Below are 25745 nucleotides of genomic sequence, written 5' to 3'. Positions count from 1 at the left end.
TAACTCAGAGTTTTATCATTTTTATCATAAATTTTTCTTTAGTTTGTACTTCTGATGCCCATAAATATATTGTTAAAATTATTGTAAAGTATTTTTTATATATAAAATGTCAAGACAAATGATAAAATTTTAATACTGAGAATTAGATGAACATTAAAAAATAAGAAATATGTAACCCTGGGCTCTCTCTGATTATATGATAATTTCATTACTTTATTACATGTCTCCTACTATGCATCAATTTTTCTATATTTGATAAAAAATATTTTTTATGTTAAGTGATTTTTCTACACACACTGTGGGTCAAAACAATGGCTTTTCTTTCATGTTGAATATCATGAATTAATAACAATAATGTTGAAATATCTTACAGAATGAACTTCATGAGCTTGAAATACAAATAGCATCTGTCTCTGCAGAAACTAAAGAAACAGAAAGGCAAATTTATCAGCAAGATGCTGCCATACAGAATACCAGACTTCAGTGTGGAGACCTGGAAAATCAAATCAAATCCTTACACGTGGAAAATGTGAAGCTTAAATCTGACATAGAAACAGCCCAAGAAAATTTTGAGGAACAAATGATAAAATATAATGAATACTATGCCAAGATAAAAGCACATAAAGATAGTTTGAGAGAGGTAGAGAACAAATGGTCATTCATGACTGAACTCAATGAGAAACGAGACCTTGTTAAAAAACTAAAGACAATGAAAGAGGAACTTAAGCTGGATCTCCAAAATCCAGAGGGAAACCTGATGAGACAAGCACAGGTTTGAAATGTCACTTATTAAAACATTTCCTAGTATTCCTTTTTTTGTGAGTACACTTACTCAGTGATAAATTATCATTAACTTGGTAAAATACCCATGAGTGCTCTAACTGGATTCACAGCTTTTAAAACCTTGTTTAGTGCATGAGTTATGTAACAACTATGTCAAAAGTACAAATGCATAAAGGAAACATCCCCAAATCCCTTGTGGACTAATAAAAATATGTGGTCCAACAAAATCAGATGAACAATTAATCCATTTGTTACAGAAAGTGTGACTCACAAAAATGTTAACTAGCTTCTAGTCTAATGGATCCAGACCAATTAAAATCTATTTAGTGTGCTTAATGCTGTTACACAAACAATGTGAATTAATAATTGCACCCTAAGCATCTTAATATTCTTTGAAGACTTTGGGAGATAAAAACTTAAAATATCTATTATTTCTTCCTAAGAATTAAAAAAATATCCATACAGCATTGCCAAACAGTTGCCGCTATGACTTCCGCTTTCCTTTGTGTCTTATTTTCATTTGGTTTTTACTTTTGTATCTTCAAATCTAAGGTTTGCTTGTTTGAATAATGCTTTCTCGTTCCTTATACCTATAGAAGTAACATTCTAATCGTATTAATCAAAATTAAATGTCATGGTTAATCTTAAATTATAGAAACACTGAAATCTTGGATTTATATTGGCGATTCATTGTTTGACATGTATATTTTAAATTTTATAAACATACAGGAAGATATTACAAAACTGAAGGATGAAATTACAAGTGTAGAAGAATCCATCAGTGAACAAACTTGTTTTCTTGAGGAAGAAATAAAGACACATGAAAAGTTAAGAAAAGAAATAGAGGTAAGTCTTAAATATCTGGATTTCAATGTTTTATGGGATCATTTTTAAACTTTTATTAATACTGTAGTCATAATTTGTGTAGTTTACTGTCAGTTCCCAAAACAGAGAACCAAAAAGAACTACGAAAAACAGTTGATACATCCAAACTATTAATAGATAAGTATAGATAACTCCCAAATATTCAGATATTTGAATGTATTCAAGAAAATTAAGTACTTGGTCTTACTTCAGTCTGGCCTAGAGTTCTTCCAGGTCTCATTCCATCAGGTGGTGGTGGTGGTTTAGTCACTAAGTCATGTTCAACTCTTGCAACCCCAAGGACTGTAGCTCACCAGGCTCCTCTGGCCTTTGGATTACCCAGGCAAGAATACTGGAGTGGGTTGCCATTTCCTTCTCCACATTCCATCAGCTTTGTAACCAATTAATATGGATAGACAGCAGAGGCTATCCAGTCAAAAAGGACCATTCATAGACAGAAATTAAAGACTCTTCAAAGTAAAGACAATGGAAGTGTTGATATTCTAAACCTCTGACTTCCTATCTGTAATTTTCAATAATCCAATTAGAAAGCAAACTGAATGATAAACTAAAAGTGAGACTGAATTTGAGATGCCACGGTAGGCCTTACAGTCATTGTTTAGATGAGTGGGGAACAAAAAGGGAAAAGTGTATGTTGTTAAGGCAAACAATTTTCACCCTTTAAAATTACTTTGGAAAATAAAAAGATGCATATTTTCAACTTGCTTGTGACTAATTTGACACAATGAAAAAGCAACAGGAATTTGAAGACAAAAGCCCTCACCTTTACAAAACATTCTCTTTAAGAAACACCATGATTTTATCTTCTATTTTACTAGCAATGTAAATAAATGGATATTTTTACCCTTCTAAATATCAAGATTTATTATAAATCTATATATGTGGCATAGAAATAGAAAAAATGGTTAATGAAGCAGAAAAAAGGAATCTAGAAATAATCCATCATAAATGGAACAAACAAAATGTTAGTCACGTGAAAAAATTACAACAGTTTTGCAGTAAAATTAGATTCCTACCTCTGAACATGTACATACATAGACTTCCACAAGGATTAAAGATAATATGAGACAAAATTACTTTGCATTTGCATTACAGAAGTATTTATTTTAAAAGACACAGACATATATCCAAACTGCATGATTAAATACTACTTTTGGCTATATCATAAATTTCTAGATTATTGAGATGCAGCATAACAATAAAGAAGACTAGACTCGTTTTGAGAGGGTGTATTTGTAACATACATAAGTGACTAAGCGATAAGAAAATTTTGAACAAGCCATAGAACCTTGGGAATATGGTTTGAAAAGTCTTACTTTTTAAAACATAAATATATATATAAAAAAAGATAAAACCCAATGGAAATTATGACCAACCTCATTAACAGTAGATCAGATCAGATCAGATCAGATCAGTCTCTCAGTCCTGTCCGACTCTTTGAGACCCCATGAATCGCAGCACGCCAGGCCTCCCTGTCTGTCACCAACTCCCGGAGTTCACTCAGACTCACATCCATCGAGTCAGTGATGCCATCCAGCCATCTCATCCTCTGTCGTCCCCTTCTCCTCTTGCCCCCAATCCCTCCCAGCATCAGAGTCTTTTCCAATGAGTCAACTCTTCGCATGAGGTGGCCAAAGTACTGGAGTTTCAGCTTTAGCATCATTCCTTCCAAAGAAATCCCAGGACTGATCTCCTTCAGAATGGACTGGTTGGATAGCCTTGCAGTCCAAGGGACTCTCAAGAGTCTTCTCCAACACCACAGTTCAAAAGCATCAATTCTTCAGCACTCAGCCTTCTTCACAGTCCAACTCTCACATCCATACACGACCACAGGAAAAACCATAGCCTTGACTAAACGAACCTTTGTTGGCAAAGTAATGTCTCTGCTTTTGAATATGCTATCTAGGTTGGTCATAACTTTCCTTCCAAGGAGTAAGCGTCTTTTAATTTCATGGCTGCAGCCACCATCTTCAGTGATTTTGGAGCCCCCCAAAATAAAGTCTGACACTGTTTCCACTGTTTCCCCATCTATTTCCCATGAAGTGATGGGACCGGATGCCATGATCTTCGTTTTCTGAATGTTGAGCTTTAAGCCAACTTCTTCACTCTCCACTTTCACTTTCATCAAGAGGCTTTTGAGTTCCTCTTCACTTTCTGCCATAAGGGTGGTATCATCTGCGTATGTGAGGTTATTGATATTTCTCCCAGCAATCTTGATTCCAGCTTGTGTTTCTTCCAGTCCAGCGTTTCTCATGATGTACTCTGCATGTAAGTTAAATAAGGGATTGATAAATCAAGCCCCAAAATAAGGCCCCAAATTTGGCCTGTCAATTATCAATATTAACAGTTTGTAAGATGTGGACCACCTGAATTCTAAAATACTATTGGTATGAGTATAAACTGGTAAAAGCATTTTGGAAAGAAATTTGAGATTCTTAATAATTTTTATTAAAGTATAGCTGTCATAAGAGTAGGTACATTATTTGTAAGGCTTTAGCTTGTTTCGGAGAAGGCACTGGTGACCCACTCTAGTACTCTTGCCTGGAAACTCCCATGGATGGAGGAGCCTGGTGGGCTGCAGTCCATGGGATTCTAAGAGTCGGACATGCCTGAGTGACTTCACTTTCACTTTCGTGCATTGGAGAAGGAAATGGCAACCCACTCCAGTGTTCTTGCCTGGAGAATCTCAGGGGCGGAGGAGCCTGGTGGGCTGCTGTCTATGGGGTCGCACGGAGTCGGACAGGACTGATGTGACTTAGCAGCAGCAGCAGCTTGTTTAATTTTGACAATTTATACCTGTGTTACAATGACTGAACAAGATATAAAACTTCTGCATCATGCCTAGAAAGGTCTCTTGTCCCTTTTTCTCAGGCTACCATGATTCTGATTTTTAAAACAGCTTTACTGAGATATAAATCACATAACATATAATTCACTCATTTAAAATGCATAATTAAATAGTTTTTTAATATGAATACAGGTATTGGACCCACATCTCATGTATCTCCTGCACTGCAGGCAGACTCTTTACCACCGATCCACCAAGGAAGCCCTTGTAACCATTACCATAGTCAATTTTTAAAATTTTCATCACTTCAAAAGAAACCTGATACCCTTTAGCTATGCCCTTTCCATCTGTCTATTGTATTTATCTGTATTTTTGCTCCACCATATTCTTTCTTCCTCCCTGATGTTCTAAGATTTCCTCCTTTATTGTTTTATTTCTCTTTCAAGCTTCTAAATTCATTCTTTTAGGAGAGGTCAGCTGGTGCCAGTCTTGGGATTTTTTTTCTTTTTTTTCATCTGAAAATGTCTTCGTTCCCCTTTCATCTTTGAAAGATGTTTTTGCTGGATATATATTTCTGGGTTAACTGTTCTTTTTAGTTGAAAAATGCTGTCCCACTTCTTTCTGGTCTCCGTAATTTCTAATGGGAAATTCACTGTCATTTGAATTGAATTGTTTTCCTCTCAGACATTTGTTTCTCGATGCTTTCAAGCTTTGCTGTCTTTGAGTGAAGTCGCTCAGTCGTGTCTGACTCTCAGTGACCCCATGGACTGTAGCCTACCAGGCTTCTCCATCCATGGGATTTTCCAGGCAAAAGTACTGGAGTGGGTTTTTTTCTGGAATTAATTTCTTTGGATTTATCTGATTTTGAAAATTCTTAACTTCTCAGTTCTGTAGGCTTATGTCTTTTGCTAAATTTTGGAAATTTTCAGTTCGAGTTTATTTGAAAGTTTTGCAGGTCTGCCCTCTTTCTCCTATTCTTCCAGAACTCTCATGGCAGAAATTATACGTCTTTTTTTGATGGAGTCCCACGGGTCCCTGAGGCTCTCTTCATTTCTTTTTTTTAAGTCCTTTGTCTCTCTGTTTGGTCATATTGCATACACCTTAGTGTTCTATCTTACATTCACTGATTCTGTCCTTTATCCCCTCCATTCTGCTATTCAACCATCCCACTAAGTTTTTTATTTCAGTTATTGTGTCGTTTCCATTTGGTTTTTTGAATATTTTATTCCTTTTCTGAGACTTTTAATATTTTTATTTGTTTCAGGCACATTCCTTAATTACTCATTGAAACATTTTTATGATGATGGCTTTAAAATGCCCGCCAGATAATTCTAACCTCTGCATTTTCTCGGTGTTGGCACATGTTGATTGTTATTTCTTATTTAGTTTGAGAGTTTCCTGGTTCTTGCTTTGATGAGTGATTTTCTGTTGAACTCTGGACATGTTGGGTATTATGTTGTAAGAGTCTGTTTCATTGTTACTTCCACATAGTAGTGGAAGTTCAGAGACTCCGTGAACACTGGTGGAGGGAATAAGGACTTCCTGTTACTGCTGGTCAGAAATGGGAGTCCTGGCTGCCTGCTAGGCTTCTGCTGATAAGCCCCTGGCTGGGCGGGGCAGGAGCACCTCATTACTGCTCCCACAAAGATGCGGCCTTGCTACTGCTGAATGATGGTAAAAAACCTCGACTCTCCACTAGGCTTCCTCTGACACTCTCCCAGTGGGAAGGGGGAGAGTGCCTTGTTAGCCACTAGATGGAGCAGAAGTCTAGCCTCCCCAAAGGGGCTCCCCTCACACCAGAGGATGTGGTTGTTACTTTCCAGAGGGAGTGAAGAGTCCTGTCTCCCTACTCAGCCTTCTCTGACACCAGCCCAGCAAGAGGACTGGGGCCCTGTTATAGCCCAGCAATGGTGAAAGTTTAGGCTTTCACTCAGTGTTTGCTGGTGTGGGTGGTGGCGGAGCCATTGATGTTTTTTCCGTGGTGTTTGTCTTCAGTAGAGTAGCTGCTACCTCAAAATTTTCAGTCTTAGGCTGCCCTTTTCCTGGTCCTTTGATTAGAGAGCAGGCTTTTCCTGGATTTGTTTTGTTTTGTTGCTGTCTGCGTCTGTTGGCATTTTGAGCTTTCTTTCTTCCTTCCTCTTATCTGTGATATATGAGGCCAAATGAAAACCCAGGGAGCTATTACCAAGTCGTTCCTTGAATCCTAAGGCCTCCAGTCAGTTTGCCTTCTTCTCTCCACCTTTCAGAACTTCTTATGTTAATATTATATCCAATGTCCAGGGTTTTTAGTTGTACTTGGCATGAGGAGTAGTTATATGAAATACTTATACTTTATTTTGACAGAAGCAGAAGTGTACATGGGTATATTTAGTGGTAAAGGGTGATGTAAGTGACTACTAATGTTAGATTTAGATGGAATGTCACTGAGCTTGATATTCAGTTTTTAATGTTTTCATCATTATACTTATTATGCTGAAATTTAATAAACTCTTTTTAAGCTTTCATAATAGGGTTACTAATTTTAAGCTTTCATAATAGGGTTACTAAAGACTCTTTTAGACTTTTTAATCTTAGTTTTATTAACTCTAATGTATTAAAAATAGTCCTCAATTCTATTACTATATTATGGTTGAAAAATGAAATGAAAAAATGAAAATCTAAGAAATCAGAGATTATCTATAATAAACTATCACATTGAAGGACAAATGCCACAGCATTGCCTTGAAACACTGCATGTTTTTTTTTTCCCCCAACAATTTCTCTTATTGCTTGATGAGAATTTATCGTTGATCCAAGTAACCTCTTTCTCAAAACAAGCAGTTTTTTGAAAGGATAAATTTAAACAGATTTTTATTACTTTTTTCTTTTTCGATTCTTTTTTTTTTTTTCTTCCCCTTCTGGATGTATTTGGCTGTGGCCTTGGTGCAGTTCTTGGTCATCTTTTACCTAGGTCATAGCATTCTTTTGTTCTAATGTTTAACTCTTTCAAACATTTTGTGCTTTGCATGTTTAATCTTCATATTAATGCTACTGTTCACATTTTTGATTAAGAAAAAATGAAAATGGTTTTTGGATTTTATATTTTTTTAAATAAAGTAAATGTGTTTGGTTGTTTTAGGCCATGTCTGAGTGAAGGAAGTATTTCAAATACTTACCCCCAAATGCCTTTTTTCCCCTGTCTACTGTCTGTCTTTAAATACATTGTAGAAGAAAGGAACTAGAGATAAGAGAGAGAAAACAAAGATAAGTTATGAGTCACTGACGAAAAAATTAGGAAGCAAAATTCAAAGCATACAAACACAAAGCTTCTAATACAAAGCATTAGGCAACGATCAGTAATTTTTAGTTCAAGGTTTAAGAACATGTTATTTGCCAAATCTAAGCATTTTCAGGAAGGAGAAACTAGAGCATTTAAGACGTTCTTAGCAAATGATGAGTGCTGCAAGTAACATTTTGTGATAATAGGTATTATGCAAAGCACCTTAAGATTCATTGCTGGTTACTCTTGCCTAAATTTTGTTCAATTTGAGCTCCAAATTTAAAGTACAGGAAAAATTTAAGAGTGCTTTCGGAGCTACTAGGGAGCAGGAACAAAACACGTTTAACTTGTTACAGTACAGCATACAACTTACACAATTAACTAATCCATTCACTTACTGAGGTCAGCCACAGAAATGACTGCACTACTAGAAAGCCTGTCCTAGGTGAAAACCCCAAAGAAACAAAGGTAGAAAGGTAAACTAAAGGCAAGGTAAGAATGATTCGGATAGCTAGATGACATAGTAACAAAAATACGGGGAGAAATGTTCAGTATTATTAAATCAGTTGTTGTTTATTGATTGCCTGGTATTTTTCAAGTACTTTTTGTTTATTTATTTATTTTTTTAACTTTACAATATTGTATTGGTTTTGCCATACATCAGCATGCATCCGCCACAGGTGTACACGTGTTTCCCATCCTGAACCCCTCTCCCACCTCCCTCCCCATACCATCACTCTGGGTCATCCCAGTGCACCAGCCCCAAGCTTCCTGTATCCTGCATTGAACCTGGACTGGTGATTCGTTTCTTACATGATATTATACATGTTTCAATGCCATTCTCCCAAATCATCCCTCCCCTCCCTCTCCCACAGAGTCCAAAAGACTGTTCTATACATCTGTGTCTCTTTTGCTGTCTCGCATACAGGGTTATTGTTATCATCTTTCTAAATTCCATATATATGCATTAGTACACTGTATTGGTGTTTTTCTTTCTGGCTTACTTCACTCTGTATAATAGGCTCCAGTTTCATCCACCTCATTAGAACTGATTCAAATGTATTCTTTTTAATGGCTGAGTAATACTCCATGTGTATATGTACCACTGCTTTCTTATCCATTCATCTGCTGATGGACATCTAGGTTGCTTCCATGTCCTGGCTATTATAAACAGGGCTGCAATGAACATTGGGATACACGTGTCTCTTTCACTTCTGGTTTCCTCAGTGTGTATGCCCAGCAGTGGGATTGCTGGGTCATAAGGCAGTTCTATTTCCAGTTTTTTAAGGAATCTCCACACTGTTCTCCATAGTGGCTGTACTAGTTTGCATTCCCACCAACAGTGTAAGAGGGTTCCCTTTTCTCACACCCTCTCCAGCATTTACTGCTTATAGACTTTTGGATAGCAGCCATTCTGACTGGCGTGAAATGGTACCTCATTGTGGTTTTGATTTGCATTTCTCTGATAAAGAGTGATGTTGAGCATCTTTTCATGTGTTTGTTAGCCATCTGTATGTTTTCTTTGGAAAAATGTCTATTTAGTTTTTTGGCCTATTTTTTGATTGGGTCGTTTATTTTTCTGGAATTGAGCTGCAGGAGTTGCTTGTATATTTTTGAGATTAGTTGTTTGTCAGTTGCTTCATTGGCTATTATTTTCTCCCATTCTGAAGGCTGTCTTTTCACCTTGCTTATAGTTTCTTTTGTTGTGCAGAAGCTTTTAATTTTAATTAGGTCCCATTTTTTTATTTTTGCTTTTATTTCCAATATTCTGGGAGGTGGGTCATAGGGGATCCTGCTGTGATGTATGTGGGAGAGTGTTTTGCCTATGTTTTCCTCTAAGAGTTTTATAGTTTCTGGTCTTATGTTTAGATCTTTAATCCATTTTGAGTTTATTTTTGTGTATGGTGTTAGAAAGTGTTCTAGTTTCATTCTTTTACAAGTGGTTGACCAGTTTTCCCAGCACCACTTGTTAAAGAGATTGTCTTTTCTCCACTGTATATTCTTGCCTCCTTTGTCAAAGATAAGGTGTCCGTAGGTGCGTGGGTTTATCTGTGGGCTATTTTGTTCCATTGATCTATATTTCTGTCTTTGTGCCAGTACCATACTGTCTTGATGACTGTGGCTTTGTAGTAGAGCCTGAAGTCAGGTAGGTTGATTCCTCCAGTTCCATTTTTCTTTCTCAAGATCGCTTTGGCTATTCGAGGTTTTTTGTGTTTCCATACAAATTGTGAAATTATTTGTTATAGCTCTGTGAAAAATACCGTTGGTAGCTTGATAGGGATTGCATTGAATCTACAGATTGCTTTGGGTAGTATACTCATTTTCACTATATTGATTCTTCCAATCCATGAACATGGTATATTTCTCCATCTATTAGTGTCCTCTTTGATTTCTTTCACCAGTGTTTTATAGTTTTCTATATATAGGTCTTTAGTTTCTTTAGGTAGATATATTCCTAAGTATTTTATTCTTTTCGTTGCAATGGTGAATGGAATTGTTTCCTTAATTTCTCTTTCTATTTTCTCATTATTAGTGTATAGGAATGCAAGGGATTTCTGTGTGTTGATTTTATATCCTGCCACTTTACTATATTCATTGATTAGCTCTAGTAATCTTCTGGTGGAGTCTTTAGGGTTTTCTATGTAGAGGATCATGTCATCTGCAAACAGTGAGAGTTTTACTTCTTCTTTTCCAATCTGGATTCCTTTTATTTCTTTTTCTGCTCTGATTGCTGTGGCCAAAACTTCCAAAACTATGCTGAATAGTAGTGGTGAGAGTGGGCACCCTTGTCTTATTCCTGACTTTAGGGGAAATGCTTTCAATTTTTCACCATTGAGGATAATGTTTGCTGTGGGTTTGTCATATATAGCTTTTATTATGTTGAGGTATGTTCCTTCTATTCCTGCTTTCTGGAGAGTTTTTATTATAAATGGATGTTGAATTTTATCAAAGGCTTTCTCTGCATCTATTGAGATAATCATATGGCTTTTATTTTTCAATTTGTTAATGTGGTGTATTACATTGATTGATTTGTGGATATTGAAGAATCCTTGCATCCCTGGGATAAAGCCCACTTGGTCATGGTGTATGATCTTTTTAATGTGTTGTTGGATTCTGATTTCTAGAATTTTATTAAGGATTTTTTCATCTATGTTCATCAGTGATATTGGCCTGTAGTTTTCTTTTTTTGTGGCATCTTTGTCAGGTTTTGGTATTGGGGTGATGGTGGCCTCGTAGAATAAGTTTGGATCAAGTACTTTTTAAAAGCTATCCCATTTAAATTCTCATAGTAACATATTTTACAGAATTTCAGAAAATTTAAATAACTTGTGTAATTTTATATAGCTAGTGATAAGAGACAGAATAGAATATAAGTCTACGTCTTTTGGACTCTACTCCCAATCTTTTTACCTTCTGAGCAACCAGGGAAGCCCTGAAAGTCTCTCAGTTGTGTCCAGCTCTTTGTGACCCCGTGGACTGTAGCCTGCCAGGCTTCTCTGTACATGGAATTTCCCAGGCAAGAATACTGGAGTGGGCTGCCAGTCCCTTCTCCAGGGAATCTTCCCAACCCAGGGATTGAACCCAGGTCTCCTGCATTGCAGGCTGATTCTTTACATCTGAGCCACCAGGAAAGCCCAATCTTTTCTAAAAATGGTTCTACTGTCTCCATGGTTTTACCTTTTCCAGACTGTCATATAGTTAGAATCATATACTTTGTGGCCTTTTCAGATTGGCTTCTTTCACTTAGTAATTGCATTTAAAGTTCCTTGTGTCATTTCATGGCTTGATAGCTCATTTTTTCTTTTATTTATTTATCTTTTTATTGCTAAATAATATTCCATTGTCTGGATATCAATTCAGTTCAGTTCAGTGGCTCAGTCGTGTCTGACTCTGCAACCCCATGGACTGTAGCACGCTTCCCTGACCATCACCAACTCCCGGAGTTTGCTCAAACTCATGTCCATTGAGTTGGTGATGCCATCCAACCATCTCATCCTCTGTCATCCCCTTCTCCTCCTGCCTTCAATCTTCCCAAGCATCAGGGTCTTTTCCAATGAATTCGTTCTTCGCATCAGGTGGCCAAAGTATTGGAGTTTCAGCTTCAGCATCAGTCCTTCCAATGAATAGTCAGTACTGATTTCCTTTAGGATTGACTGGTTTGATCTCCTTGCAGTCCAAGGGACTCTCAAGAGTCTTATCCAGCACCACAGTTTAAAAGCATCAATTCTTCAGCAGTCAGCTTTCTTTAGGGTCCAAATCTCACATCCATACATGACTACTGGAAAAACCATAGTTTTGACTAGATGGACATTTGTCAGCAAAGTAATGTCTCTGCTTTATAATATGCTGTCGAGATTGGTCATTGCTTTTCTTCCAAGGAGCAAGCATCTTTTGATTTCATGGCTGCAGTCACCATCTGCAGTGATTTTGGAGCCTCCCAAAATAAAGTCTGTTACTGTTTCTATTGTTTCCCTGTCTATTTGCCATGAAGTGATGGGACCGAATGCCAAGATCTTAGTTTTCTGAATGTTGAATTTTTAGCCAACTTTTTCACTCCTCTTTCACTTTCATCAAGAGGCTCTTTAGTTACTCTTTACTTTCACCAGTGTGGTGTCATCTGTGTATCTGAGGTTATTGATATTTCTCCTGGCAATCTTGATTCCAGCTTGTGCTTCATCCAGCCTGGCATTTCTCATGATGTATTCTGCATATAAGTTAAATAAGCAGGGTGACAATATACAGCCTTGACATACTCCTTTCCCAATTTGGAACCAGCCTGTCTGGATATACAACAGTTTATTTTTCACCTACTGAAGGGCATCTTGGTTGCTTCCAAGTTTGAGAAATTATGAATAAAGGTGCTATAAACATCTGTTTTTGTGTAAACATCAGTTTTCAACTCGCTTGAATTGAATTGGTTTAGTCGATCAGTTGTATCCAGCTCTTTGTGACCCTATGGACTGTACTGCTAGGCTCATCTGTCCATGGGATTTTCCAGGCAAGAATACTGGAGTGGGTTGCCATTTCCTTCTCCAGAGAAACTTCCTGACCCAGGGATCAAATTGGTCTCCTGTATTGCAGGCAGTCTCCTACATTGCAGGCAGATTCTTTACCACTGAGACACCAGGGAAGCACTTTGGGTAAATGCCAAAGATTATGATTGCTAGATCATGTGGTAGAATATGGTTAGTTTTGTAGGAAATTGCCAAATTGTCTCCCAAAGTGGCTGGACCATTTCTCATGCCCACTAGAAATGAAGGAGAGAGTTCCCATTGCTCACAATCCTCACTAGCATTTGATGTTGTTGGTGTTCCAGATTTTGGCCTTTCCAATAGATGTGTAGTGATATCTTGTTTTGCTTTTCATTTCCCTAATGACATTTCTTGTTGGGCATATTTTCATATACTTATTTACCATTTGTTTGTCTTCTTTGATATGGTGTTTGTTCAGGTTTCTGGCCTATTTTTTAATCTGGTTATTTTTTTTCTTATTGTTGTGTTTTAAGAATTTGTTGTGCATTTTGAATAGCAGTTATCAGATGCGTCTTTTAGAAATATTTTCTCCCAGTCTGTCTTGTTTTATTCTCTTGACAGTATCTTTTATAGAGCAGAAGGCTTAATGAGGTCCAGCTTATCAATTATTTCTTTCATGAATTATGTCTTCAGTGTTGTATGTAAAAAGACATCACCAAACCCAAGGTCATCTAGGTTTCTCCTGTGTTATCTCCTAGGAGATCTGTGGTTTTGCATTCTGTATTTAAGCCTGTGATCCACTCTGAAGAGAGAAAATAAGAAATAAAAAAGGCAAAAGAGACTAATAGAACACAGATATTGAAATGGTAGCCTTAAATCCAAGCATACCATTAGTTACATCAAATGTAAATGGACTAAAAAATCCAATTAAAAGGGGAAAATTTTCAGATTGGATTGAAAAAACAGTTTGGTAACGTAACTTTTTCATAAGAGATACATTTTGAATATAAACACATGATTTGAAAGATGGAAAAAGATAAACTATGAAGACATCAATCTTAAGAAAGCTGGGCATGACTATATTAATATCAAGTAGATTCTAAGGTATGGACTATCCCCAAAGTTGAAGACAGCCAGTCAGTTTGTCAGAAATGAATAATAATAATGAACTGAACTGAACTGAATAAATATAAATTTACCTAATCACAGTGCTTCAAAATACAGAAGTAGAAATGGACAAAATTAAAAACAAAAAGACACAAATCTACAGTCATACTAGAGAGCTTAACTTTTTTGAGTAATTGATAGACCAATATACAAAATCAATAAGCAAGCATATAGAAAATTTGAACAACTAATCTACCAACTAAACTTAATTACTACTTATAAAATACTCTACCTAGCAACTATTGATTATACTTTGTTTTCAAATGTACATGAAACTTTCACCAAGATAGACAGTATACTGGATGATAAATTTCAAAGAATTATATATTCTTTAATCACAACAGAATTCAGGTAGAAGTCAGTAACAGTTCCAAAGCTAGAAAATACGTCAACATTTTGAAATTAAGCATCACAATTATAAATAATCCTTGAGTCAAAGAAGAAATCACAAGAATTATTAGAAAATATTTTAAATTGAATGATAATGAAAACAGCATATAAATATTGTGAGGTACAATTAAAGCAGTATTTAGAGGAAAACTTACAGCTTTAAATGTGTATATTAGAAACAAAAAAGGTTTAGAAACAATTGTCTAAGCTTCTATCATAGGGGACTAGAAAAATAAGCCAATAGCAAATAGGGAGAAATGACATAATAAATAGTAGAAATGAAAGAAACAGAAAATGGAAAAACAGAAAAATTGACAAAGCCAAAAGACTGATAAAATCGATAAACCGTAACAATACTGATCAGAAAAAGGAGGATAGTGGGGCTACTGCTTTAGGTCCTATAGACTTAAAAAGGTGATAAAAGCCTCTTTTAAACAACTTCATGTCAATAAATTTGACAGCTTAGATGAGATGGGCAAATTCCTTGAAAAATACACATATCATCAACACAGGAAGAAGTTACTTTTATGTTTAGCTCTATGATCCATTTCAAATTAGGCTATATAAATGTTATGAATTAGAAATCAATGAAATTGAGCTCATAATTAAAACCCTTCCCATAAGGAAAGCTTAAGATTGACATAACCTCACTGGTAAATTCTACCACATATTTAAGGAAGAAATAATATCTAGATTATACAAAGTCTTTCAGAAAATTGAGGTGGGAACTCTTCCAAGCTTATTTTGGGAGGCCAGCCTAACCCTGACACACAAAATGAACAGGAACATTATCAGAAAAGTAATTACAGACCAGTGTTCCTCATGAACATAGATGCAAAATATTTTCAAATTTACTATAGCTGGTATATATAAAAAAGTTAATACCTCATGACCAGGCAAAGTTTATCTCAGGAATCAGAGTATGTTCAACTTTCAGAACCCAATGTAAAGAAGTGATGGAGCTAGTCATGAAAGTCTGAGGAATAGTTTTTCAGGCAAAGGAAAAAAACAGGTGCAGAGGTCTTAAGATGAGAACATACCTGGACTCAGATTCTGGAAGTGAAGTATGTCTAGAGCGAAGGGAATGAAGAGGCAGTTCTTGTTACCCCTGTGTTCTGTGGGCACCACCCCTGCTTCATTATTATTCTCATTTCTGCCGCAAGGGTAACAATAAGTAAATAAGAATAGTAATGTATCCATTTCCTAGAGGCAAAAAAAAGCTATATTTTCTACAGAACCACTACATCCTTAGGTGTATAATGGTATTCAAGTTTAAGTATTGACACTTACCAAAGTCAGAATTATACCTATAGAGGCTGAACAATTGGCCGGCCTCCAAGAAAGCTCCCAATGTGACCTTCACCTTTACGAAGTCACTTCTCGGCCAAAACTGCCTTTTAGCCTTATTAGCTTAGAAACTTGACCTTGTAAGTATCCCAGGATTGGGGAGATATAAAGAAGTGTTACTAGAGTTCACAAACAGCAACTATATAAAACTCAAATGCCAGTTTATTAATTTACAAGAATGCACAAAACTCTCAAGGAAATCAGAAAACTTGTATCGGTCATTAGTGCTTCTTCTCCTTGTAAGGAAATGACACTGGAAGCCAGATAATCATAAAGCTAGTTACTGAGCATGGGAATCAAGTCCATCACTTGAGTTTGAGTGCTCTTGACCTCTGGCTCTGGACACTCAAGGAGCCAATCTCCATAACAGTGTCATTCTTATCAGAGAGTCACTGAGTGGGAACTATCTTCACTTGCCCATTTTTATGCTGTGTTCTTCACATAATCCCTTCTGATGGATTATTCTTTCTTTAGTTTATATTATAACCCACCATGCTCCTCTGCCCATGGACTTTTCCAGGCAAGAATATTGGAGGGAGGTGTCATTTCCTACTCCAGGAGATCTTCCTAACCCAGGGATCAAACCAACATCCCTTAAGTCTCCCGCATTGGCAGGTGGATTCTTTACTGCTAGCACCACCTAGGAAGCCAACTTGATATATATCCCTTTGAATATATTTGATATATTAAAATCTTCTTTTGAATATAGTTTCATTACCTAATATGATAATGTTTCTGTTTACTAATTTATTTATAATTCTTTTAAAGTCAGTTTCTGTTTTGCCAACATATCAGGAGGCCTAGTTCACCAGTTTGAATGAACTATCTGAATTTTCAGAATTAAAAAAACTGAAAACTTCAAAAGATATATAAAGTTTTTAGTTATTTACGTGAAGACTTAGTTGATGAGTTTTTATATCAGTATTTTGGAATACCTAGAGTGTCTCTGTCCTAGTTCCCCTGATGCTCTGCAGAACTGTGTTTCCATATAATTGATTTCTTTTGTAATCCCGTGTATTATATTTTATACATTTAAAAGCATTCTAAGAAGGAGTTCGTGGTCCTTGCTATACTATCAAAATGAGCCATGGCATGATAAAGGTAAAGAAACTCTGAGCTCACTAAGGGAGGAGCTCTGAGGGGGGGGGGGCGCTCCTCTGAGGGTCCCAGGAAGAAGGGCCCCAGTAGAAAGGAAAGCTGAGTTACAGAGAGAAGGGGAGACAGCTTGGGGCAGAGTCTTAAGGCCCCAGAAACCCAGAGTCTTGTCTCTCTACAGCCATCTTAAGCTATAAGCTTTTTTGGCAAATTAGTTACTTTGATAAATGTGACCTGGTGTTCTGACAAATTGATTCTTTTTTGTATTGACCTAGAGGAGGAGCCTGGTAGGTTGCAGTCCATGGGGTCGCTAAGAGTAGGACACGACTGAGTGACTTCACTTTGACTTTTCACTTTCATGCACTGGAGAAGGAAATGGCAAGCCACTCCAGTGTTCTTGCCTGGGGAATCCCAGGGACGGGGGAGCCTGGTGGGCTGCCGTCTATGGGGTCGCACAGAGTTGGACACGACTGAAGTGACTTAGCAGCAGCAGCAGCACCTTCCTGATTGACTAGAGGTCTCTCTTAATCAGATATGAGAATGAAGGGGTAACTTCCGCAGTCCCGTTATTCTATTAATATTATTCTATCAGTTCATTTAAAAAGGACATTTTACCACAACACCACTGTTACACTCAAAGGAAATACCACATCATACCATCATAAGATGGCTCTGATTATGACCAGAAAGGCAGATAGTATAAAGTACTTTCAGTATGTGTAGAAATGGAACCCTCCTCCATGCTGGTGAGAATGTAAACTAGTACAACCAGAGTAGAAAACAGCATGGCAATTCCTCAAAATAGAATTATTAAACGATCCAACAGTTCTACTTCAGGGTATATGCCCCCCAAAATTGAAAACAGTCTCTCAAAGGAATATTCATACACCCACATTCATCGCAGCATTAGTCCCAATAGCCAGAAATAGGAACAACCCAAATGTCCTTAGATGGATGAACGGATAAACAAAATGTGGTATATGTACTGTGTCACGTATAAATACTGACCTACTGGCAGGAAAATGGCCTACATTATTTCCCAGATCTTTTAGATCAGTTGGGTCTATATTTCAGTGAACCACTTGATACAGGAAAAAAATATATATATCTCTTAACTGGAAACTACTTTGATAAGTAGAAGGCCTTCCATCACAAATGCTTGCCTTGGGTTCAAATCCCAAACACCATCATTTACCAGCTGTGAAACCTTGAGTGTGTGACTTAAACTCTTTGACCTTCAGTTTATACAAAAATAGGAATAATAATCTTTACCTCATAAGGAATTACGAGGGTTTAATCATATGTAAAAAGCTCTCATCACAGTATCTAACATGTAGTAAGCATTGAATAAATAGTTATAATTACTATTTATTTTTTATTAACATTATTATGTATTAAGTAATTTTTAATTGAGTGCTTTCCTATTTAGAGTAGTCAAAATATCCTTTATGGCTGCTTACTATTTTTCTTTCTCAAGCCCTGTTGATATGTGCTCTTCTTTTAATAGGTACGACATAAAAGATACGGTGCAATTCTTAAGCGTTTGCACTGTCAGGTAAATAAACTTCACTCAAATAGAAGACAATGGCAATGGAACATCCAACAGCTGGAAAAAACCGCTGCTGAACTGAGAAAACGTATTGGAATGAAAGACTAGCATGGCTATAGGGTGTTGTAGGGCCTGGACTATGCCACAAAAATTATGGGATAGAAAGGTGAGAATATCCTTTGGGTCTTAACAACAGCATCCACTATCAAGGGGTTGTCTTAAGGACAGATATATTTTCTCCTATTTTGAATCAGTCATCTCTTTGTTAAAGTTCCTTCCAACACTATAATTGATAGCAATAGAGAGACAGTAGGAAGGCTCACAGAATAGTGAAAGACTCTGTATGAATATTTTGAGTGTATAAGATGTCCTGAACTCATCAATGCCTATTTATAAACATGTTGCCTTCACTATTATATGAAGCAAACATTTAGAAGAAAGAAGCACTTGCATTTTCAATGATTTGAATTTTTAAGGTATTTTAAATGGTTGTCTGTTTCAGACAACCTGCTCTTTTACCTTGGCTTCAAAGAAGTCCGTAAATATTGACATTTATTATAATGTTATGTATTCAAGGCTTTCGATATTTACTTAGTTTTCTCCTTTATCCAGAAGGTAACAATCATTTTTTCTTTGCTGTTGGATAAATGTATTTTAGAGCTTTGCAATGTATACAATCTTTTGTTCACTTTTCTGTCTATACATTCTTACTATTTTATAACTAAATTCAAGTTATAGCATCATGTAAGACAAACATACTACCTCTTGAAAAATGAATGTTAGCCAATGTAGAATAGCATGTATTTTTTCTCATGTATGTCCACAGCCACAAATCAATACTTAATTTGTCACTTCTAGAGTAAAAGCATTCCTTCTTGTGGCTCCATTGAGTCAAATTTTTAGAAGCAGAAATAAATTATTAATTATTTAAGATATGATTTTAAAATGCTCTCTTTTAGGATTTAATGAGTCCAAAGCAATAACATTAAACAAGTATCTCAGGTCTATTTTGTCCTCACTTATCTACGTGCAAAGACTCAGTTAGATTATAGCTGATTTAAAACCTGATATTAATAATCTTATTATGCCTAATAATTGTAGTCCTATTAGGAATTTGCATGGCTAATCACGGCTAACACTTCAAGTGGCTTATGTTGTAACACAGTCAGCTTTGGTCCATGACTCAGAACTAGATTTTTTTTTTTTTTCTTGCTACTTTTTTAGGACTAGGGTTAAGGTTACTAGATCACAGACATAACTTCAAAATGCAAGATTATTAAACTGATAGAAGATACATAGGAGAAAACCTAGATGACCATCGACATAGGGATGTCCTTCTTAGATACAACACCAAAGGCACAACTCATGAAAGAAATAATTGAAGAGCTAGACGTCATTAAAATTAAAAATGTTTGCTCTGTAATAGACACTGTCAAGAGAGTGATAAGACGAGCCATTGACTGAAAGAAAATATTTGCAAAAGACAAACCTGGTAAAGAACCATTATTTAAAATATAAAGTAAAATTTTAAAACTCAGCAATAAGAAAACAAATAACCAGATTAAAAAATGGGCCAGAGACCTTAACAGATGCCTCACCAGAGAAGATATACAGATGGCAAATAAGCACATGAAAAGATGCTCCACATGAAATGTCATCAGGGAAATGAGAAATAAATCAATGAGGTACTGCCATATACCTATTAGAATGGCCAAAAGCTGGAACACCAGCACCGCCAAATGTTGATGAGAATGCGGAGCAACAGAGACTTCGTTTATTGCTGCTGGGAAGGCAAGTCATTTTAGAAGACTCTTTGGCAGTTTCTTACAAAACTAATCATACTCTTAAGATATGGTCCTGCAGTCACACTCTTTGGTATTTATCCAAAGGAGTATAGAAAACCAAAGTCCACACCAAATCACATGATTATGATGATTATGGCAGCTTTTTTTCATAATTGCCAAAACTTGGAAGCAGCCAAGATGACCTTCAGTAGGTGAATGAGTAAATAAGCTGTTTTACAGGCAAATAATGGAATATTATTCAGGGCTTAAGAAAGAAATATTATCAAGCAATGAAAAGATATGACAAAACTTCAGTGTATATTACTAAGTGAAAGAAGCCAATCTGAAAAGTTTACCTAAGTTCAACTATATGACATTCTGGAAAAGGCAAAACTAAGGAGACAGCAAAAAGACCAGGGGTTGCCAGAGTCACTAGGGGGTGAGGGGTTAGAGGAGAGATGATTAGGCAGAACATAAAGAATTTTTGGGGAGGCGTTGAAAATATTTTGTATGATACCATAATGATGGATATATGTCATTATACATTTGTCCAAATGCATAGAATGTACAATACCAAGGGTGAATCCTAAGGTAAACTGTGGCCTTTGGGTGATTTTGAGGTAGGTTTACCCTTGGTTTAAAAAAATGTGCCATTCTGGTGAGTAATGTTAATAAATGGGGGGCCTACACATGTGTGGGAACAGGAAGTATATGGGAAACCTCTTTCTCTCAATTTTGTTGTAAACCTACAACTGTTTTAAAATGTCTTTTTTTTAAAAGCACTTAGATCCATAGATAACAGTGCATGCAAGTTAGTATTAGTAAAGCATTTTGCAAGGGAAGTGAAATTCTACTTATAAAGGTTGTTTTGGAACCTTGTAAAGTTCACAAGAAAAGTGTTAGTTGCTCAGTCGTGTTGCCCACCAGGCTCCTCTGTCCTTGGAATTCTCCAGGCAAGAGTACTGGAGTGGGTAGCCGTTTCCTTCTGCAGGGTATCTTCCCAACCCAGGGATTGAACCCAAGTTTCCTGCATTGCAGAGAGATTGTTTACTGTGTGAGCCATATAGGGTATAGCAGTTAACATGCAAAGTTCCTATATCATTTTCATTGATTGAACTTGGAATCTTTTATTCATCCATAAAAATAATTAAGGCCTCCATCAATACTGTGGAAATTTAGGACTATTTTTTGGTAGGGAGAGTCAGTAGATTAAGAAAAACTTGTGGTTTTTCAACTAAAAACTATCTGATTTATTAGTTGCTCATGTTTTCAGTACTATAAATATTTTATTTTTCAAAAATTAAGCTAATGATTAGTAAAGCTAATGATCAGAAAAAGTTATATGCCTGTCATAAATAACTTATCCTGTATTGGTTTACTTAAATTTATAATGTATTTCTAAGGGAAGGATTTTTTCTTTTACTTTTCTGATAAATTTGGCAGGTAAGTAACGCGTCTTCTATATCACATTAGCTTACCATATAGCACTTTCTCCTGAACGTTACTGAACTATGACCGAAACAAGGAAAAATAAACTGAAATAGATACTAAAATAGCAGAATAGATTTATTCAATACATAGCTAAGAATGGGATGCTTCAAATTGCTTTTTCTCCCCTGTAATGTTCTATTTAAATGATGACTGTGAGGTCTAGATCTTGAGAAACATAAAAATAGCATATGATTTAGTAATGACAGAGTTGCTGCTGACATAACCCAGTAAAGACAGACATGAAGTAATGAAACTTCAATCTCTTAATTAATTAGATGATGTATTCCAAAAGCAAAACCAGAGTTAACGTGATAAATAGTTTTAAAAAGCTCTCTGGCATACCAACCATGTAAGAATCAGAATAAAACACTTAAATTACAGATATTTGCAGTATTGCTCAGTCACATAGCACAGGGTAATTTAGAGGCAATGATGATGCGCTGCCCATCTGAGATACATTTTCAAATTTCTCTTGTCCAAAACATTTACGTCGAGACATACCATCCCCCTCATCTACTTATTACTCTCTGTGACATTGTTTTATGTAGAATAGAAATTTGTAATGCCTGTGCTCATATCGGAGAAGCTTCCTCAAGGTGCTCTCAAGACTTTCTTTTCCTTGATTGCATAGTGCCTCATTGTGTGTGTGATGTGAGAGAAAGCCAACAATCCTGCAGAACCGAGTTGTTTTGTCTTTAGAGACTGCTGCTGCTGCTGCTGCTGCTGCTAAGTGGCTTCAGTCCTGTCTGTGCGACCCCATAGTGTTAACTAATTCACGCCCAGTGAGCCAGCCAGATGTATCCCTGGGCTGAAAACATCACATAGCTCTCTTCTCAGCCATCTTTCCACGCGGACAGTGCACAGCCATTGTCAAGTGTCTGTTGCTCCTTAGAGGGATGCTGCTTTGAGGACGCCTCCATCCATTGGATGTGATATTGACTTGGTTGGGAAGTTAGAAAATGTTGCTATTTTATCTGTGGTTCATACAAGTTTATATAAAGCACTCAATTCTCAAAAGAGTCCATTCTTTTTCTAATCTTTCACCAATTTAGATTATTCATCCTCTATGCCTTTCAATCTCAATTAATCTGTCAATGTAATTACTCATGCACAGTTTCCTAATAATTAGTCTAATTCTCCCACTTTTCTTTTTCTTTCCATCAAAAAATAGCATTTCCACCTTCAGAGCTTTCCTTTTCTCACTCCCTGAACAGCTCCAGTTGTATCATCTTTAAGCTCCAGTTCCCATTTTTGTTGTAACTCAAAGTTTAATTCACTGGCCTAAATACAGATCCTGAACACTGAAGACAATCTTTAATTTGCAACTGTCTTATGCAGGAAGCTCCATCTTTACTTCGAAATGCGTCACAAAGATAAATTTTATGCAAAACACTACACAGTCAGTGCTCTGCCCAGATCCTCTCAGATCTTTTTTTAAAATCCTGTTGAGCACCCCTCTCCCGAGTGAGCCATAATTTTACTTCTACTAGCTCTCACCTAATACTGTCTGTGGGAGGTTTGCTACCCTCAAAAGGACTTTGTCCAATACAACAGCCTCACTTGGCTTCTTCTTTCCATTCTTGCATCCCTTACTCTCCCAGAACTTCACTCTCCCAGGAGAAACTGGGATAAACTACTTTCTCAGAGTCTGCTTCTGGGGATCCCAAACTAAGTCACCTTGCAAAAATAATTACACACCAAAATCTCTATTTTCAAGAGATGAGTATTACTTTACTCCTGTTCCTCATTGCAGATCCATTCTGCTTCCAGCTGCAGCAGCAACAGAAAATAAAAATAATTTTTTAAAAAGCAAGAAACTTAGCACCTTTGAAATCCAATCACTATTCCATTTCAGTTCAGTTCAGTTCAGTCGCTTAGTCGCGTCCGACTCTTTGCGACCCCATGAATCGCAGCACACCAGGCCTCCCTGTCTGTCACCAACTCCCGGAGTTCACTCAGACTCACGTCCATCGAGGCGGTGATGCCATCCAGCCATCTCATCCTCTGTCGTCCCCTTCTCCTCCTGTCCCCAATCCCTCCCAGCATCAGACTCTTTTCCAATGAGTCAACTCTTCGCATGAGATGGCCAAAGTACTGGAGTTTCAGCTTCAGCATCATTCCCTCCAAAGAAATCCCAGGGCTGATTTCTTTCAGAATGGACTGGTTGGATATCCTTGCAGTGCAAGGGACTCTCAAGAGTCTTCTCCAACACCACAGTTCAAAAGCATCAATTCTTCGGTGTTCAGCCTTCTTCACAGTCCAACTCTCACATCCATACATGACCACTGGAAAAACCATAGCCTTGACTAGACGGACCTTTGTTGGTAAAGTAATGTCTCTGCTTCTTAATATGCTATCTAGGTTGGTCATAACTTTCCTTCCAAGGAGTAAGTGTCTTTTAATTTCATGGCTGCAGTCACCATCTGCAGTGATTTTGGAGCCCAAAAAAATACAGTCTGACACTGTTTCCACTGTTTCTCCATCTATTTCCCATGAAGTGATGGGACCAGATGCCATGATCTTCGTTTTCTAAATGTTGAGCTTTAAGCCAACTTTTTCACTCTCCACTTTCACTTTCATCAAGAGGCTTTTGAGTTCCTCTTCACTTTCTGCCATAAGGGTGGTGTCATCTGCATATCTGAGGTTATTGATATTTCTCCCGGCAATCTTGATTCCAGCTTGTGTTTCTTCCAGTCCAGTGTTTCTCATGATGTACTCTGCATATAAGTTAAATAAGCAGGGTGATAATATACAGCCTTGACGTACTCCTTTTCCTATTTGGAACCAGTCTGCTGTTCCATGTCCAGTTCTAACTGTTGCTTCCTGACCTGCATACAGATTTCTCAAGAGGCAGGTCAGGTGGTCTGGTATTCCCATCGCTTTCAAAATTTTCCACAGTTTATTGTGATCCACACAGTCAAAGGCTTTGGCATAGTCAATAAAGCAGAAATAGATGTTTTTCTGGAACTCCCTTGCTTTTTCATTTAGTATAATTTTAATATTTGTGTTTAAGTTAAAAAGGCAAGCCAAAAGGCACAAACTTTACTCCCGATATTTAGTACAACAGTAAAAATACTATGAGCCTTCAAGTATACTCAATCAGTTACTGTTTTGTACAGTCATCCTGTTTCTTTTTTCTTTCAACGATCCTTCCTAATCTTATCCATTTCTTAAAATTAGCTGTTCTCCCTTTTAATCATTCATTATTTCACTACAGCTCAAAATACTACAGTAACAGCCTGCTGCAGATCAAGAGTAATTAGCTCAGAATATTACAAAGAAATGTGGGTCTAGAAGACAGAACATTGTAAAGAGTCAGAGTCATAGCACCTGTCATCATGGCTTCAGAAAATTTACAGTCATTGTAAAAGTATTTATTGCTAAGGGTATTTTATAATATCTTTATGATTTTTTTTTACTTTAGAAACACTGAAAAATGTAAAATTAGTAACAGTTACGAAAAACCATTATTACTGTTGTGAAAATGGTTTTAACCTAGGCTAAAGTAAATTTTAGACTTTTTGCTCTAGGCCTTCAAACACTTAAAAACATTAATATTGCTAGTCCTCAAAACTTTAAGCTGATGTAAATAATTTAAAACTCTGAAAAATGTCAGATATTTATGGAAGTAGGGCCCAGTGGTATGAACAAAATTTGAACAATGGCTTTCATTTTGTAACATAATATTTAAAAAAAAGCTGACTGGTATGAGTTAGAACCAGCTGATGATGACAAAGAAAAAATTTTATGTTCTACCTTCTCTGTTCAGTGAATATGACATGGTTCTTTCTATCTAGATCAATTTAGTTGGCAAGATATATATATATATATATATATATGTATGTATGTATGTATGTGTGTGTGTGTGTAAGGGTCAAATACAACATAAAACATCTGTAATAGAAACATAAACCAAGCCCTGTGGAAACACAAAATAAGGTGCAATTATTTCCAGACGAGGGTGGGAGAGTTTAAAAGAAGAGGTGACGTTTGAGATGGACTACAAAGCAGTTATTAAGTTCTCATGATTGTTTTCACTCATCACACTCTGAAAGTTTCTATTTTATTCTGTTTTTTCATTTCCATTAGCAAGCAAATATCTGGCCTGCATAATAGATGCTCAGCTTTACATTGAATGAATTAGTGAATAAAATGATCGACCATTACTCTTGTGATCAATATCTCCCAATACCCCTATTTTCAGTCGCTCCCACCTCTAATCTTATTGTTAATG

At 36.6% G+C, this 25745-nt stretch overlaps 1 protein-coding gene across 1 annotated transcript; it reads left to right on the top strand.

Moving 5' to 3' along the window:
* Positions 1 to 373: 373 nt before the first annotated feature.
* CCDC122 (coiled-coil domain containing 122) lies at positions 374 to 19167 on the top strand. The gene is made up of 3 exons (XM_086328875.1): positions 374 to 772; positions 1513 to 1629; positions 18195 to 19167. The coding sequence occupies exons 1-3, from the start codon at positions 581 to 583 to the stop codon at positions 18342 to 18344; spliced, it is 459 nt and encodes a 152-aa protein (XP_086185001.1). The 5' UTR covers positions 374 to 580; the 3' UTR covers positions 18345 to 19167.
* The last annotated feature ends 6578 nt before the right edge of the window (positions 19168 to 25745 follow it).

This window comes from Bos grunniens, chromosome 12, assembly GCF_055505025.1.
Source record: "Bos grunniens cultivar Pamir isolate PY7600 chromosome 12, Bosgru_T2T1.0, whole genome shotgun sequence".
Lineage (NCBI taxonomy): Eukaryota > Metazoa > Chordata > Mammalia > Artiodactyla > Bovidae > Bos > Bos grunniens.
This window is presented reverse-complemented; position numbering and strand designations above follow the sequence as displayed.